Consider the following 15,855-nt stretch of genomic DNA (forward strand, 5'->3'; position numbering starts at 1 on the left):
TCCCCTGCAAATATCTTCTTAGGAATAAACACTGGGAGATGGGAGATCACAGGGCCTAGTTCCCATCAAATCAAAATGAGAGGGCATATGTTCACAGTAAGATCCACAAGTAACTATGTTGCATTTGCTTCCCATTATTTCTCCATGGCCTAGAACAGTGTCTGGTACATAGTATATGCTCAATAAATATTTATTAAATGAGTGAATCAGCTTACTCCTAATTTTTCAGAGCCTTGCTGACTGTAAGGACATTGAGGCGGCCTCTAAATTCACTACATGAAGACACAAGGCAGGGAGAATCTGGGCCCAGTCTCATAAGCACAAATCTCTCTGTGTAATCAAAGCATCGCCAGGCCACAGACATGTAGAATCCATTGACTTTAACTGCCATTTCCTCACTCCAAAAGAATGGACATTATCTCTAGATATCTAGAGAGCATAATAGTGTCCAGCTTCTGACATAATAAGAGACAGATGTTGGTTTAAAATCCTTATATTTGGGCCTTTATAAGTCCCGCTGAGTGGCTCAGTGGTTGAGTGTCTACCTTTGGCTCAGGGCATGATCTCAGAGTCCCAGGATGAAGTCCCACATCAGGCTCCCTGTGTTGGAGCCTGCTTCTCCCTCTGTCTATGTCTCTGCCTCTCTCTGTGTGTCTCTCATGAATAAACGATCTTTAAAAAAATAAAATCCTTATATTTTGGGGTGCCTGGGTGGCTCAGTCAGTTAAGCATCTGCTTTTGGTTTAGGTCATGATTGCAGAGTCTTGTGATCAAGTCCTGCATCAGGGACTCTGCTTCTTCTTCTACCCCTTCCCCTGGCTTGTGCTCATTCTCTTTCTCTTGCAAAAATAAACTCTTAAATAAAATAAAATAAAATAAAATAAAATAAAATAAAATAAAATCCTTATATATATTTTTTGTTTCCTATGGGTCATGCCCTTGAGAAGGTCATTCTATTTCTTTGGGCTGTATTCACCTCATCAGTACCATGAGAGAATGGGACTTTCTACTTGCTAAGAGTCTTTTGATTTGGACATGCTAGCATTTCCTGATGAAAGTCAAAGTAAGTCAGGCACTGTCTCCAGTCATTCCCTAGCCAGATAGTACCCACAACCCCAGCTTCCACATCTTTAGCAATATCATTAGCAGTATACTGTACGGGAAGAGAAAACTCTGGCCACCTTCTCTTGCTCAGTGGCTCTCCTCTACCTTAAATCTAAGGCAAATAGCAGAAGAGAACAGAGGATGAATGGGAAATGGGAAGCTCTATAGCAAGCAAGTTCTTGCATGTCTCTTCACCTTAGGCAAAGAGGCCCGAGAGCCAGAGCTCTGAGTTGTCATGGTGAGCACAGTAGTGATGCCTAGGCCCACACGGGCAGGGGCAGCATCCATGTTGATCCAGAAGGAGACCCAGGACAGGATGACAATGAGTAGGCTGGGGATGTACATCTGAATCAGATAGTAGCCCATCTGCCGTTCCAGGTGAAACTTTACCTCGATGCAGGTGAATTTCCCTGCAAGGAAAGAGGTGAGATATCAGGCCTCAGGTCCCCAGCCTGGAGCTGAGCACGAGGGGCAGGACTGACTAGGGCATCCCTATCTCTGTGGGCTAGCCTCTGGGTACCTCAACTGGGCAAAAAAAGGGCCTTTCAAAATGGCCCCAGGGAGCACCAGATGTACGTTCTGAGGAAGCTCTCAGACTTGACCTCTTGCTTTAAACACTAGTTTCCAGCAGAGTGCCTTCCACTTGACCACACAGCAAGAGGATTAAGAACAGAAGGGCTCCAGAGCCAGACTGCCTGGGTTTGAATCCTGAAACCTTCCACTCACTAGCTGTGTGACAGACAAAACACCCAGGATATAAGAGCTTCAGTTTCCTTGTCTGTAAAACAGAACAACAACAATATCAACTCCATCATTGTAGGAATTAAATAATGTATCTGGGATGTTGAACATTTAGGTAGTTGATACTATCATCATTATTAATAAAGCAATGAATTTAGACTCTGCCTAAATCTCAGCAGCCTTGCTTGAGCTTGCTGCTACCCCAGAAGCTCTAGCAACAATGATTCACTGAAATAAACACGGCCTGTGTCTCAAGCAAGTGATAAAAGCTGGATAGGAAATATCTGGAGTGTCCAACAGAGACCAGATCTCAACAGTGGGCAGAGGGTGCCCAGAGAATGTGAGGCAGCAGCATTCTATTCCACGACCAAAAAGTGCATTGGTCCAAAGCACATGTACCAGTGCTCTGCATTTTACCTAGATTCTATGCCCTGAGGCTAAGAAAACCTAGCTCAGAGCTTCTCCCCATGGCAGGGGTATAGGATAACCAAAGCCAAAAGCAGAGAATGTGTATATTGCTATTTTATTCTGGGCTAGGCTTACTCTTATCAGATCTGATTCCTCAAGGTTAGCAATTTCATCAATGGTTGATTATGGCTTTTACATATTGTGTGATGCTGTGATCTCCTACTCTTCCCTGAGTCCACCTCACTCCAGGCTTCTTGTTATGACATATCTTTGCTAGGTATCCATATTTTCTTTCCTTCCTTTCTTCCTTCCCTCATTTTACCTAGCTATCATCTATCTATCTACCTATTTTTGGTAGTGGTGGTTTTATTTTATTTATCTTTTAAATTTTATTTAAATTCAACTTGCCAACATAAAGTATAACACCCAGTGCTCATCTTATCGTGTGCCATCCTTAATGCCTGTCACACAGTTACCCTATGGTGGTTTTATTTTAATTACAAAATTAAAACTTATTTAGTATAAGAAAAAAGTGAGAATTAGAGAAAAAATAATGTTTATAAGCTCAATGATATTTATAAGCTCACATTTATCAAGCCCTACTAAGTGCCCTGACTTTATATAGTTTATCTTATTGAAATTCCATAGCAACTATTTGGAGCAGGTGAAATCATTATTTCCCATTTTACATATAAGGATACTGAGGCTCAAAGAGATTAAGTTATGTTTCTCAAGGGTACCCAACTTATAGATAGCGGAGCTATAATTTCAAATTCAGCTTTATCTAATTCCAAAGTTCTTGGTTTTATCCATTGTATCACAACGTTAGCAACATTTAGTGCTATTTCCTCCCAGGATTTTAAACACATATTTTTGTTTTTTTTTTCTTTTACCACAATATAATGATTCTGTGTATACAAGTGTCAATCTTAGCCTTTTCCACCTGTACTTTCCATGTTGATATAAGCATTTTGCAAGCATCCTTTTTAACATCTGGATAATATTCCACCAAGCACACTGTGTCATTTATTTAACCTCCGTCCTGTTAGTGGATATTTAGAACAGTGCCAAGTTTTTGCTAGTATAAGCTGTGATCCAGTATTTTGGAATACTTCCTTATAATAAGTTCTAAGAAGTGGGATTCCTGGATGAACATTCCTAGATCAACATGTAGGGGAAAAATTTTTAGCTTTTACAGTTTTTCAAAGTATGCCCCCCTGGACCATCTGCATCAGAATCCTAAGGATGCTTGTTCAAATGCAGATTTCTGGGCATCACTCCAAGTGCATATAATCAGAATCTCTGAGAGACAGAGCCCAGGAATCAACATTTTAACAGGGTCCCCAGGAAAATGTAATGCACAGCAGAGTTTGAACACCACTGACGTATATACAAATTGCCATTTTTCTCCCCAATAAAGGTTCTACCAATTTCCACTCCCACCAGCATTTCTAATTTCATGGCCTGTTCCTCTCCCTACTTTGCACACACTATATACACAAACACACATATTGACAGGGTGGCACCCAAAGCATGTCAGCATGCCATAGGAAGTAGGTATCCAGGATCTCCCCTCTTGAGCCTCTGGCTTCTATCTCAGGGTCATAGCACTTTTTTTCCAAGTTGCCAGGGGAACTGAGGAACAAGTAGCTCTTCAGGAAGCTACAGGGAGCAGATGTTTAGGCTGGAAAAGCAACCTTTCTCCACTTCCTGGCCCACATTTCACACCTGGGAAAACAGCCAGTTCAAGAATTGGGCAATGGTGGTTGCGGTTTGAGATGTGGATAGTAAACCTGCCAGTGCCCTAAAGTCTAATGCTTCGTGATTTAGCTCAGCCATTGGCTACTCCCAGATGTAGATTCCCTACCTTCCACAGGCTGGGCCCAGGACAGGTGAGACACTCCTGCCACTTATTGGGACAGGCCCATTTCCTCTGCAGCATGTGAAAGGGACTAAAATACAGCCTTTGGAATTAGATCTGGATTTGAATTCTAAGTCACCCCTTTTCGAGGTGTGTGACTTGGGCAATTGATTTAAAATAGGGCTGATAATTCCTACCATAATGAGATAAGGCATATAAAGCACTTAGCACATCTGGCACTTTCAATAAAAGCTGGCTGTCTTGCCCCCTTCCCTACCATCTGGAGGTCCTTCTGTGGCTCACAGTCAGTAAAGATCCTGGTTTTTACCTGTGTTGTAGTGCTTGGTACAGTAGCCTAGGTCCTTCTCATCTCGCAAGATAAACTGGGGCAGAGTCAGCCCCTCAGCCACTTGGACAGCGGGAGCATCTTCCAGCCACTCAAACACGAGGTCATTCATGGTGTAGCCAACTAAAAGTGACAGAGATGGCAGAGGGCTGCAGAATGTGGTGCTGGGTGGGGGTAGGGAAAGGGTTAGAACTAGCAGAAAAGAACAGATGAGGAGGTAAGGCCTAGGTTTTAGGAACTTCATGCCCATCTTGGAAGGGAAAATCTTTCTGAAGAGGGTACTTGGTCAAGTGGACCCATCCTAAGTAGGTAAATCAGAAAGACTCCAGACTCCTCTTCTACCTAGTTCTCAAGCTTTAAAAAGGCACAGAGAGAAATTATTCTGGCAGACCTAGGAAAACAGGTTGAAAGGGTTGGAATGATGTCAAGGAACCCAGCTGGGAACCTCCTGCCATATCTCAAATCCAGGGGAGTAAGCATGTGTACTGGCCACATGTCTTGAGCTGAGCCAGCCTCAGAGCCAGGGCTTCTGCAACCTCACCCCAGGGAGGAAAGAGCTATTTATACCCTACCAGTCATGCATGGGACAATGTGCACACCACAGACTCCTAGCCAGGGCTCTGAACCGGGGCAGATTGAGAGTTAACATCTGAACATGCCAAGTTGCTCACAGATAGCTAGCAGTTTGTCAAAGCTCCTACCATTTTATGACCATATTCACACATGTCAAGTAGAAATGGGAGAAGAAACACTGAGGCTCACAGATGTCCAGTGTAGGGCCTTGACTCAAAGTAGCTATGTGACTCGGGGCAACTCATTCTTCCTTCCGAAAAATGCTCCACCTACTTTTCAGAGTTTTTTTGAGGCAGCCATAAGAACCTGAATGTGAAAGTGGCTTATGCACTCGAAAGAGCTGACAACATAGGACACATTCTACCCATCACTATTATTATATGTTGGAAACAGCCTGACAAATCTCTGAGGATTAAGTGGATGTGTATTGATTTCACAGTGTCACCTTACCTAGGAGATGGGGTAAGAGTACACATAGGTGATGGTCCAGCCTTGTTGTCCTTTGACTTCTCTGCAATTGGGGCAGCCCCCATAAGCTGGCAGCCCTGCCACAGAGTAGCCCTTTGCTGACTTTGCTACCCTGGGCACTGTTGTGTACGTAGAACTGTCTTCTCCCACTTCTCTACAAAAGTTATCGGTGTTCATGTGGAACCAGAGTTCAAGAGTACCCCCTCTGCCATCTCTGGCATTTTTATAGGTATTTTTGAATGTCTTAACTCACAGAGAGTAAAGGTAGAATTATCTCAGGCACTGTGAGAGGGGATATCTTTAGGCAGAGGAGGTGTCCTTCAAATGCCTCTCCCTTAACAACCAGCACAAGCACATTTGTATGTAAAGCTAGTGCTGTCCCATTCCCCAGGCCCACAGAATAGCCAAACCAGTAAATAGTCTGAGGATGGAAAAACATATTGGGTTGGGTGTTAGTGAGACCTGGCTCCTAGTCTCATCTATGCCAACAGTTGACTGTGTGTGCTTGGATAAGTCCTGATTCTGGGTTGCCCTTTTCTCATTTGGAACATCATGGGATGGGGTTAACTACCCGATATTCCAGACCTTGCTCTGTGACTCTCTAGAGACACTTACAGCTCTCCAGCTGCATGTTGCATGTCTGGATGTCCATGGGGAAGTTCTTGAGGTCCATTGGGCAGGATAAAATGAGGGTCAGCCTGGCAGGGACAGTAAAAAAGAAATGACATCGGGATGAGCACTGGGTGTTTTTCTGTATGTTGGTAAATTGAACACCAATAAAAATTAATTAAAAAAAAAAAAGAAAAAAAAAAAAAGAAATGACATCAACTTACTGGGACCTGGTATGGTACAGGGGATTCTTTTCCCACCCCTCAGCCTCTATCTGGCTGCTTCCCCTTGACCCAAACTCTCCTGGCTGTTCACTAGGTGCACCTGATGCTGTAGAGCACATTCCCATTCTTGAAGATGCGCAGTAACTTGTTGTCTGTGGTCACCTCATGGAAGTTGGCCCCTTTCTCATTGGCAAAGAACAGGTCTGGCTTCCAGATAGAATCCAGCATAGAGGGATCGAGGTCCAAAGAGTCATCAGGATATTCTTGGTAGGCTAGGCGCGGATCATTCCACTGTTGCCGCAAGAAGACATTCACCCGATAGTCCTGGGAGGGTGTACAGATGGGCCCATCAAAGGCAATACTATTCCAGGAGCCCAGCAAGCCTACATGGGAAGGAGGACCATGAAGAAGAAATGCTGGGAGTGCATCTCAGAGGCACTGGGCATATTTGCTGATATGGCAAAGATGGGAAGGGGGAAAACATTTATTAACCACTTACTATGAGCTGGGTTCTTTGCTAAGGCTTTCTTTATAGGCATCATTTCATTTAAATATTACACCAACACTGTGAGGAGGGTACTGTTATGGTCCCTATTTTACAGATGAGGAAACTGAAACAAGGGGAGATTTAAACAACCTGTTACACAACTATTAGGTAGTCAGAATTTGAACACAGGGTTGTCTGATTCCAAAGTCTGTGCTCTGTACCAAGCCACTTCCTATGCTTGACCATCTGTTCATTAGGTTAGTCTGCCTTTAGCCACTGAAACCCCAGGCTGGGGAAAGATATCTCCCAGTGACCAACTTCAGACATCTCATGACCACAAAGGAGGGAGAGGACAGTAGAGGGAGGAAAGTCTTGATATCTGGTGGGTTTCTTCTATTCACACTAGAATGGAAACAGGGAATAGGGAGACTCCTTACCATAGTAGTCTCGGTGACAGAGCCAAAACTGTTGATGAAGATGTTGCAAGTCACATTCACAGGTGGGCCTAAGGGTCGCAGAACACAGCCATATCAGCAGGGCACTCCAAGAGGCCGCAAGCAGTTTCCAGGACTCCCTCCCTGAGCTTGAGGCCAGGGAACTGCTAGAAGACAGTGCCAGCTATATAGGCCCATAAGCAATAGGGAAGGGAAGCTCCTGAACTGTAAGTGTTATCCCTGTATGTCCAGCCTCCTGTCCTTGGGGTAGCCAATAGGGCCTGGCATGGGAGTGTGTTTTCAAAAGAAGTGGAGAAGAAAGCGTTTTTGTAGGATGACTGCTTCTTACCTTTAAAATTGGGTCGAATCCTAGCATCATATCCAGATGTTCGCCCCATAAGCTTGTCCAGGAAATCAGAGGGGGACATGGGCTGGGGTCCCTTGGTCCCAGATTTCATTTCCTCTTTTGCCAAGGCCACCCTAGACAGGAGAGATAAGGAAGTCTGAGGACAATTGTATTCTACATTTATCACAGACCCTCTCATTTCCTGTCCTCACACACCTCTGGCTGGTCTCCCCATCAGGCAGGAAGATAGGAGAAAATGGGACTCTGGGTTCCATGTGGCTGCTGTAATATTTTGGCTTAACCAAAGATGGGAAGGACTCAAGGACAATTTGCATCTCTGAGAGTTGGTTTCAGTTGCTTGGCCTTCATACTGAACTGCTAGCAAATAGGGATCCAGCTTCTAGAGAGGGAGGCTTGGCTTCTGGTGTTTGCTCTAGCAGGAAGCTATGTTTTGGCCTAGACCTTAGTTCATGGTTGGGGCAGCAGCAGGCTTGTAAACTCACTTTGGCAACAAAATAGATGAGGAAGCAGGGCTCTAGGAGTATGAGAAAGACTCCAATAGGATGGTTATGCTGAGAAGGTCAAATTCCATCTTTTCCCCCCAACAGCTTGATTTTGAGGAAGAGGCCAGTGTGCTTTGGCCTAACCTAGAGGCTGGCCCCTTTTTCCCTGACAAGTTTCCTTCTAAGAGCAGCAAAGCCCCTTCCACATGCTTATCTGCTTACCAGCCAATAGCCAGATTAGGTACCAGGAGCTCAGCCTTGAATGGTAGGGTAGGGCTCAGGGCTAAGCTCAGGCTAGACTCCTGGCTGGGTCCACTCCTCCTGCTCCATCCTGCCATCATCTTTATGCTAGTCACTAGAGCTAGCTCCCCCACTGCCACTACTGTTGCCACACTCTGGGGCTGGGAGGCAGGGTTAATGCTGTCCTTCGGGGTCCAGCGCTCTTTGAGCCAATGGGCCCCTGATTAACAATGCATCTATATACCATGCCATATAGATCATATGCACTAGGAGCAATAAAATAATAAAAATAGCTAAGGCACCATGCTATATACTTTATTTACCTTATCTAGTTTAGTCCTCATGTTCGTCCTCTCAGATAAGGCTTATTATGATCCCTCTTATATAGATGAGGGTCAGCAAGTAAAGTGACATTTGTGATCACATAGCTAGTAAATGGTAAAGCCAAGATTCTAACCCAGAGCTATTAACTTCAATACTAAGTCCATCTATCACAATGCTATGATGCAAGCAGCCCAGCATGGGCTGCCAGGGAACCAGAGTCTGGGAAGGTTAGTGGGAACCACAGTCTGACCTCCTAGTATCCTGCCTCCTTGAATCCTCTGAACAGGAAGAAGCCCTTACCCTGGGAACAGAGGCCACTGTGGCCCCAAGCAGGGACTGCCAGAGCAGGTGGCTTAAGCAGGCTCTGAAAATCCGAGGAGGCTGGCAGTGGTGCTAGAGCAAGCAGAAGTCTGTGGCTTCACCACAGGGTGTCCTTGCTGGCCAGGTGCTTCTCCTGGCTGCCTGCCACCTGCCTGCTGGGAGACCACATGGTGCTGTACATGGGGCAGCCAGACTCTTGCCACCATCTTCAGCCCCATTCTCAGGTCACCTGTCCCAGTAGTCCCAGCCCCAGGACCCTGTAACAGGCTGTGGGCTTAGCTGTCTTGGGCCCCAATTCCTGTCACAGAGCTTTTCTGGGGCTTACCTTGTCTGTGGACCTGAGAAGAGAGTCACTGGATGCAGCCCCTTTTTCCTCCCTTTCATTCCTGGAAAGTCCCAAATACTGGCAGGACCCAGGAGGTTCTGGAGCTGAAAATCTTGCTCATGCATGGCCCTGGAGTGAGGTAGGGGAGAATTCTGATTCTGCTAGTGGGTGCAGACCTTGGACAGGTCACTCCCCATCTCTAGGACTCAGTTTCCATATTTACAATGATGGACCTTAGACTCCAGACTTTCTAAAGTCATGTTTTGCTCTAATTGCTCAGGTGGGAATTCTACCACCAAAGCTAGGGCCTTGAGGTAGTCTCTCCTCCAGGGAGGGCCAATGAGCCCCAGCTGCATTCCCCCCTCTGCCTGCATCCTCCTATTGACTCCAGCTGAGCTGCCATTCTACTTTGGGCTACTTTTCACTCTTAGGAAGTTCGCTGCCCCACACATATTGCCAGCCAATGTGTCCGCAAGCTGTGAGGCAGGAGGTGCCTCAGAGAGACAAGTAGTCCTGGTGTGCTTTTTTTGAATTAAGAGGAGGAAGAGGATATTGCAGTGGCACCTAGCCCAACCTTGGGAAGCACTCTTCTTTTTTTTTTTTTTTTAATTATTTATTTATTTATTTATGATAGTCACACAGAGAGAGAGAGAGGCAGAGACACAGGCGGAGGGAGAAGCAGGCTCCATGCACCGGGAGCCTGATGTGGGATTCGATCCCGGGTCTCCAGGATCGCGCCCTGGGCCAAAGGCAGGCGCCAAACCGCTGCGCCACCCAGGGATCCCTAGGGAAGCACTCTTCTTAAGACCAGTTCAGCCTTTCCTCTTCAACTCACCCCATCCACCCAGACTGGCTCCTGGTTTCATGAGAAAGTGGGAATGGGTAGGGAGACATTTACAGGGAGCCCAAAGCATATCTTGCCCTCAAAAACCCAGAAAATGACTTCCATTCAGTGCCCCTTTGAGGACAGAAAGCAGCCAGGTGTGCACAGGCAGGGTGACTGCAGAGGAACAAGGTTTCCTCAGCCCAGGTTTATTCTGATACAGTTTAGGGCAAACCCCTGCTACCTGAAGCCTCTTTGGTGGGCAGCTGACAGATGTTGGTGTCATTTTTAGGAATCTGAGCAGTGTGTGGCTATGCTGGTGGGAAGACAGGAAAGGATGGCAAGACAGATGGCGTCCATTCTGGGGCTCAGCTACCTAGCTCCTACCCAGGCCCAGGAAGCTCTCACCCATGCAGAAGGCTTCCCACAGGCTCTGGGGCTTTGGCATTCCTCATGAAAGGCTCCCTGGGTCCTGACTGGGGCGGGGGGGTGTGCCTGACCTGGAGCCCTCCAGATTGTGGGCTTTTTGTAAACTTAGAGGAAACTGTACCAGAAGCCCCTGCTGCCCCCAGCCAGTGTTTGCATGCACCTCCTTCTAACCCCAACTCAGCTCACCTGAAGAGGACCTGCCCTGGCAGGGTCCAGAAGAGAAGGAAGGAGAGGGTTACAGGAACGAGAGTAGTCATTCCGCAGGGACTCTGGAGCAGTTTCTTAGCCTGGCTGCCAAGGTGAGAGGGATATCCCAGCAAAGGGGAATGCTGCAGAAAATACAGAACCTTCCTCCAACTTGGTCTGCTGACAAGGATCCCGTGGGGCTGGGCTAAGAGTTGTGCACTCTCTCTCCTCTTCTGCTCTTTTCTCCTCTGCCCTGCCATTACCAGTCAGGGGCCAGAACTATTCCCCTGGAAATGATCCTGACACAGATAACCCTACCGGCTCCTGCTCTAGCTCGCCTGGGGTTCTGGAGGGCCTCAGCCTGCCTCCTAGGGAGCTGAAGGAGATTCTCCTTGGGCAGCACTCTCCAAACCCTGGATAGTCTTAGAGGGGAGGAGGGAGACTTGTAGGAAGAAGTTTCCCTCCCTCCTACCTCCCCCCCAGATGCACCCTCGGAAAGCAGCAATTTAAAGGCACAGTCGCAGACAGCTGGAGTGGGGTTCAGAGCGTGTTGGAATCTGTGTGTGCGGTGGAGGAGCTTGGGCTGCCGCTTGGAGCAGGCTGGAGGTGTTCTGTCCAGCTTCTTTTTTTTTTAATTTTTATTTATTTATGATAGTCGCACAGAGAGAGAGAGAGAGAAAGGCAGAAACACAGGCAGAGGGAGAAGCAGGCTCCATGCACCGGGAGCCCGACGTGGATTCGATCCCGGGTCTCCAGGATCGCGCCCTGGGCCAAAGGCAGGCGCCAAACTGCTGCGCCACCCAGGGATCCCCTCTGTCCAGCTTCTAACTCTCCAGTTGGAGGAGTGCATGCAGGCTGCGCTGCTCTCAGCTCCCCAGCAGCATCTCTTTTAGTCTGGAGCTAAGCTGGGGCCAGAGCTATAATGTCCTAATAATTTTTGTGAGGGGGAAAAAGACCTGAGAGGATTTAGGCAGAGCCACTGGGTTTTCTCAAGCCCACAGCTTCAGGTTTGAGAGGAGGCAAGAGGGAGGCCAAGAGCTGGGGCAGCTTTTCCTCAACCCTCTGGATGGAGGCGCAGGACATGGATGAAACAGAGGAACTCCAGAACCTTCCTCACATGCGGTCTGCCGGCCTGTCAGTCTGTCTGTCCGTCTGTCTGCCTGCCCCATCTCCTTCATCCTTGTAGTTGCACATCCTTTTCCCTGCCTGCTTTCCTCTCTCAGGTTGTCTCTGGTGAGCTTGGCCAGCCCTCTGTAGCTCTTGGAAACCTCCTTTCCCTGATACCCTTCCCCCAGCCCAGCTTGGCTGTGGGAAGGGATAGGTGTCCCTGGCAGGGCCAGAGCAGGCCTGGCACACAACAAGCTTTGCAAGCTTCAGAGGAGTCAAGGGGGCCAAGAGCAATGACCTGGTGACCAAGCCCTGGATGGAGGAAAGAGCCCAGGATGGTAAGTATATCTCCTCCCTGGCCTCTGCTCATTTTCTTATAGCATCTAGATGCTTTAGCAGCAACAGGTCTCTTGCTAGACCCTTCCCCAAACTTGCTCAGGCAGCAGATCAACTGCTCTGGGACCTCCCCTAATCTCTCTCTCTCTCTCTCTCTCTCTCTCACTTTTTCTCCACTCTATTCCTCCCTCTCCCTGTTACTTTCCTCCATCTAGCCTTTCTCCATCTCTACCTCCCTCCTTGTTTCTTCCCTGTGTCTCACCTTCTGAGTCTGTTTCCTCCTCTTCTTTGGCCCTCACTTTCTCTCCATTCCCAGTTTATCTCTCAACCTCCCTGTTAGCTCCATTCTCTAACTCTCTTCTAAATCACAACAGTGAGAAGCCAAGGGGTTTCATTTTTTAATTCAACAGAAGCTCTCACACCAGCTCTGCTGAGTTCTGAGTGTGTATAGGGGAAGGGTTGGTGACACTTTACAGGGATCAGTTCCAGAGCTGACTGCAATGATCCCCCCAGCATCACCAGATAGAGTTTTGTGGGGGTCACAAGCTCTTCTAGAGACCTGTTGTGTTGCTTGAGGGAGTAATGATGACATGGTAGCAATGGGCAGAACTTGCACTGCATCTCCTTTTGGCTGCGTTTATTATTCTCAAGAGGAGGAATTTTGAAATTACAAATGACAGGGAAAGATTTTTTTAAACAATACACACTGAAATGTTGACAGGGATGCTGGGCTTTTGGAATTGGGACTAGGGATATTATAAGCCTCAACTTATGTTTATATGGACAGTGAGTGCAAAAACCAAAATACTAATTTTCCTAAAAACATTTTTAGCAGCCCTTTCACCTCTTCACCCTCCCTCCTTGTTTCTAATAAGCATCACAATGCCCAATCGAGGGCTGTAGGCCAGAAGCAAGCCTTATGGAACCTATCCTGGCAGAGCTCCTGATTAGGTAGCTAAGGGCAGGTGGGGGTGTGGGGAGGCACTTGTCTCCTCTGTAATTCACTCTTTGTGCTAAACCTAGTCATGTCATTTCCCCTGCCTCACCTGTTTCCTACTGCTCTCAGGCTGAAGTTCAAGGTGCTGCATGATCTGGTCACTCTGCTTATCCTAATGTGTCTAGAGTCACCTGTTTCTCCAGCTTCCAGGTAGTTTCACGTGTTCCTTCTACCAAAGCACTTTTCTGCTGCTCCTACCAATTCCTGTAAACTAAGCTTTATTGTTATTTTCTCAAGAAAGACTTCTTGAAGTGCCCCACCCTCCCCCAAGTCTGGGTTAGGAGACCTTCCAGTGTGTTCCCACAGGACCTTGGCCTTCCCCCTTCACAGCACCTGTCACACTTAGTTGCAGTTGCCTGCTTACTTACCTCCCTCCCCTGCTGTACCATGAGCTCCCTGAGGGCAGAGGCATATTATCCACCAACTCCTTGGGGCTCACCCCAGACCATGGCACATTATAGGCAATTAGTGTATGTTTCTTACAAGATGCATCCTGGGCACTCAGAGATGCTTCCTTGAGCCAGTGCCTCTGCATCTTTGTCAAACTAGAATGATAAGTTTGACACTCCGAGAGAGGGCCAGCATGAGATAATGATAATAAAGAGAAATAAGGAAGCAGTTTTTGTTCCTTTGCCCCTTAGCCTGTGGCCTCATACTCAGTCTGAATTTCAGTCTGAAATTCTTGGCTAATGGAAGTCATAGGCCCCTTGGGACTGGTGCATTGTCTCAGTCTCACCTCTTGTGTGCCCCATGGGATCCCTGAATGGTGAGAGCATAGCAGGATCAGCTTGCTGGGAGGAAAGATCCTTTCTTAAGAGAGGCTGCAGTGATGATCAAATGTCTGACTGGCATGATGAAGGGACACAGCTTTTCTAGGATTCTGGAAACAAACTTTTTGGGAGAAGAAGAGAGGAAGAGGTGGCAAAGAATTGGGTAATTTCTCCTAGGAATTGATAAGAGGCAGGGGAGATGCCCATTTAAGAGTTCTTGCACTAACAGGAAGCCATGCTCTCTGAAGATGACCTCAGCATTTCCTGGCCTCGGAAGGGTACAAAGTTGTGTTCAGCCTTACTCCATAACCCTTTTCTCTTCTCATCATCAAACTATGATGGATATGATTCTCCACATTCCAAACTGTATTACATCCTTTTTCTGTTTTGCAACTGACAGCCACATTGGCCCAGAGAACTGGCTGTACTGTCATGTTGAGGTTGTGTAGAAGCTACAATGGGCAAAATGCTTCTCAGGATGAAAAATATTATTTCATCATGAAAAAACTACTGAGCTCCTAAAAACAGATTAAGCACATTTTCATAAATGTTTCATTCCAGGGAAGGTCTGTCACATTTCAGCCCTATGCAAGGAAAATGGCAATTGTGCCTTCCTGACAAGCAGGCTTCCTGAAACCTCAGTCTGAGTGGCAGCATATCTCTTGGGATGTGTATTATTTGGTTAATTCAGTCATTTCTAGGCCTTACTTTTGGACACAAAGTTGGAGAGTCATTTGTCATACCTTTCTGGACCCAACTCCCTCACAATGCCTGTCCTACTTACTGAAGTAGAAACTGGTTTGAAGGGTACCTCAAAAGGCAAGATCTGTCTCCAGTCTGGTGAAACTCACAGAGAGCATTAGGTACTTCTCAGAAGCATTGAAGTAAGAAGTTTTTTTGGTGGTGGTGGTAGTGCTGTGTGTGTGTGTGTATGTGTGTGTGTGTGTGTGTGTGTGAAATAAAAGGTAAACATGCCTTTTTAAAAATCTGCTGACAAGGACCAGGGTGTTTCAGTTGGATCTCCAAGGAGCAAGCCTGCATCTTTTTGCTGTGTGTGAGTTTTTCTTTTCAGGGTCATTTTCAACCTCCAAGTATGTGACAGCTTACTCAAAAGTGGAGGCTCACCTTCTGGTGCTAAGGGAGCGCTGTCGGCAGAGGTGGGAAGCCCTTTCACCCTCAGACTCAAGGAGACTTGCATAGTGTATGTGGGTAGTAGTAGCCCTGGGAGTTTCACAGTCCTTGACTCAGCTGGAGGAAGGAAGAACAAAATACAGATGTGTTAGACATGTTCTGTGCTCTCTTAAGGCTTTTGGAAGGTATAAGTCTGATGTTTCAAAGATTAGCCTTTCTTCTTTTTATGGAATATTTCAGACATGAGTTTTACAGACAAAACCTGAGGTATCTGACCTTGGAGGGAGCCTGTAGAGAGGTTTACTGAGCTCCTCCTACTTCTCAAAGACAAACCAGGTATCAACACCAAGATAGCACCAGTGAGCAATGGTACCACCTCTGTGCTAGGCTTTCTGTTTAGTGTCCAGGGGATAACAGAGATGTGGGGCTCCAGCCAGGGAAGGTATATTGACTGGTACCCAAGTAGGCACCATTTATCCCCTGATGGGCCCTCAGAATCATTTCTCACCCAACCAGCCACTTGAGAGCAATTCACTAGGCATACAGGAGATTTTCATTAATGTTTCCATAGAGTTTGCATTGACTCTCCTTGTCTCTTGGCTCTCATAACTCTGAAACATTCTTTTTTAGGGACAACAGGACCATGTCATGCCTCTTCTCAAGAGTAAATTGGGTTTTGCTTGTGATCAAATTCATGAATATTTTACTTCACATATTCGGAAATTGTGACCACCCATGCCATTTAAGCTGTAAAGCCTTTAC

The 15,855-nt window shown here is 46.7% G+C and overlaps 1 protein-coding gene across 4 annotated transcripts in view; it reads right to left on the reverse strand.

Annotated features, from left to right (window-relative positions):
• LOC112911542 (glycine receptor subunit alpha-4) overlaps window positions 1-15,855 on the reverse strand; it is a 75,615-nt gene that overhangs the window by 11,636 nt on the left and 48,124 nt on the right. For 2 of the 4 annotated variants that reach the window (XM_072743555.1, XM_072743554.1), the window contains 6 exons: window positions 7,605-7,735; window positions 7,259-7,326; window positions 6,435-6,658; window positions 6,117-6,199; window positions 4,443-4,583; window positions 1,300-1,514 (listed from right to left, as the gene is read on the reverse strand). In XM_072743555.1, coding sequence (XP_072599656.1) covers window positions 1,300-1,514; window positions 4,443-4,583; window positions 6,117-6,199; window positions 6,435-6,658; window positions 7,259-7,326; window positions 7,605-7,713 — 840 coding nt within the window. In that variant the 5' untranslated portion in view covers window positions 7,714-7,735. Of the gene's footprint in view, window positions 1-1,299; window positions 1,515-4,442; window positions 4,584-6,116; window positions 6,200-6,434; window positions 6,659-7,258; window positions 7,327-7,604; window positions 7,736-10,752; window positions 11,172-15,855 lie in introns of those variants that run through there. The other 2 variants (XM_025988154.2, XM_072743553.1) reach the window with 2 other exon arrangements.

The sequence above is a fragment of the Vulpes vulpes genome, chromosome X, assembly GCF_048418805.1.
Source record: "Vulpes vulpes isolate BD-2025 chromosome X, VulVul3, whole genome shotgun sequence".
Taxonomy (NCBI): Eukaryota; Metazoa; Chordata; class Mammalia; order Carnivora; family Canidae; genus Vulpes; species Vulpes vulpes.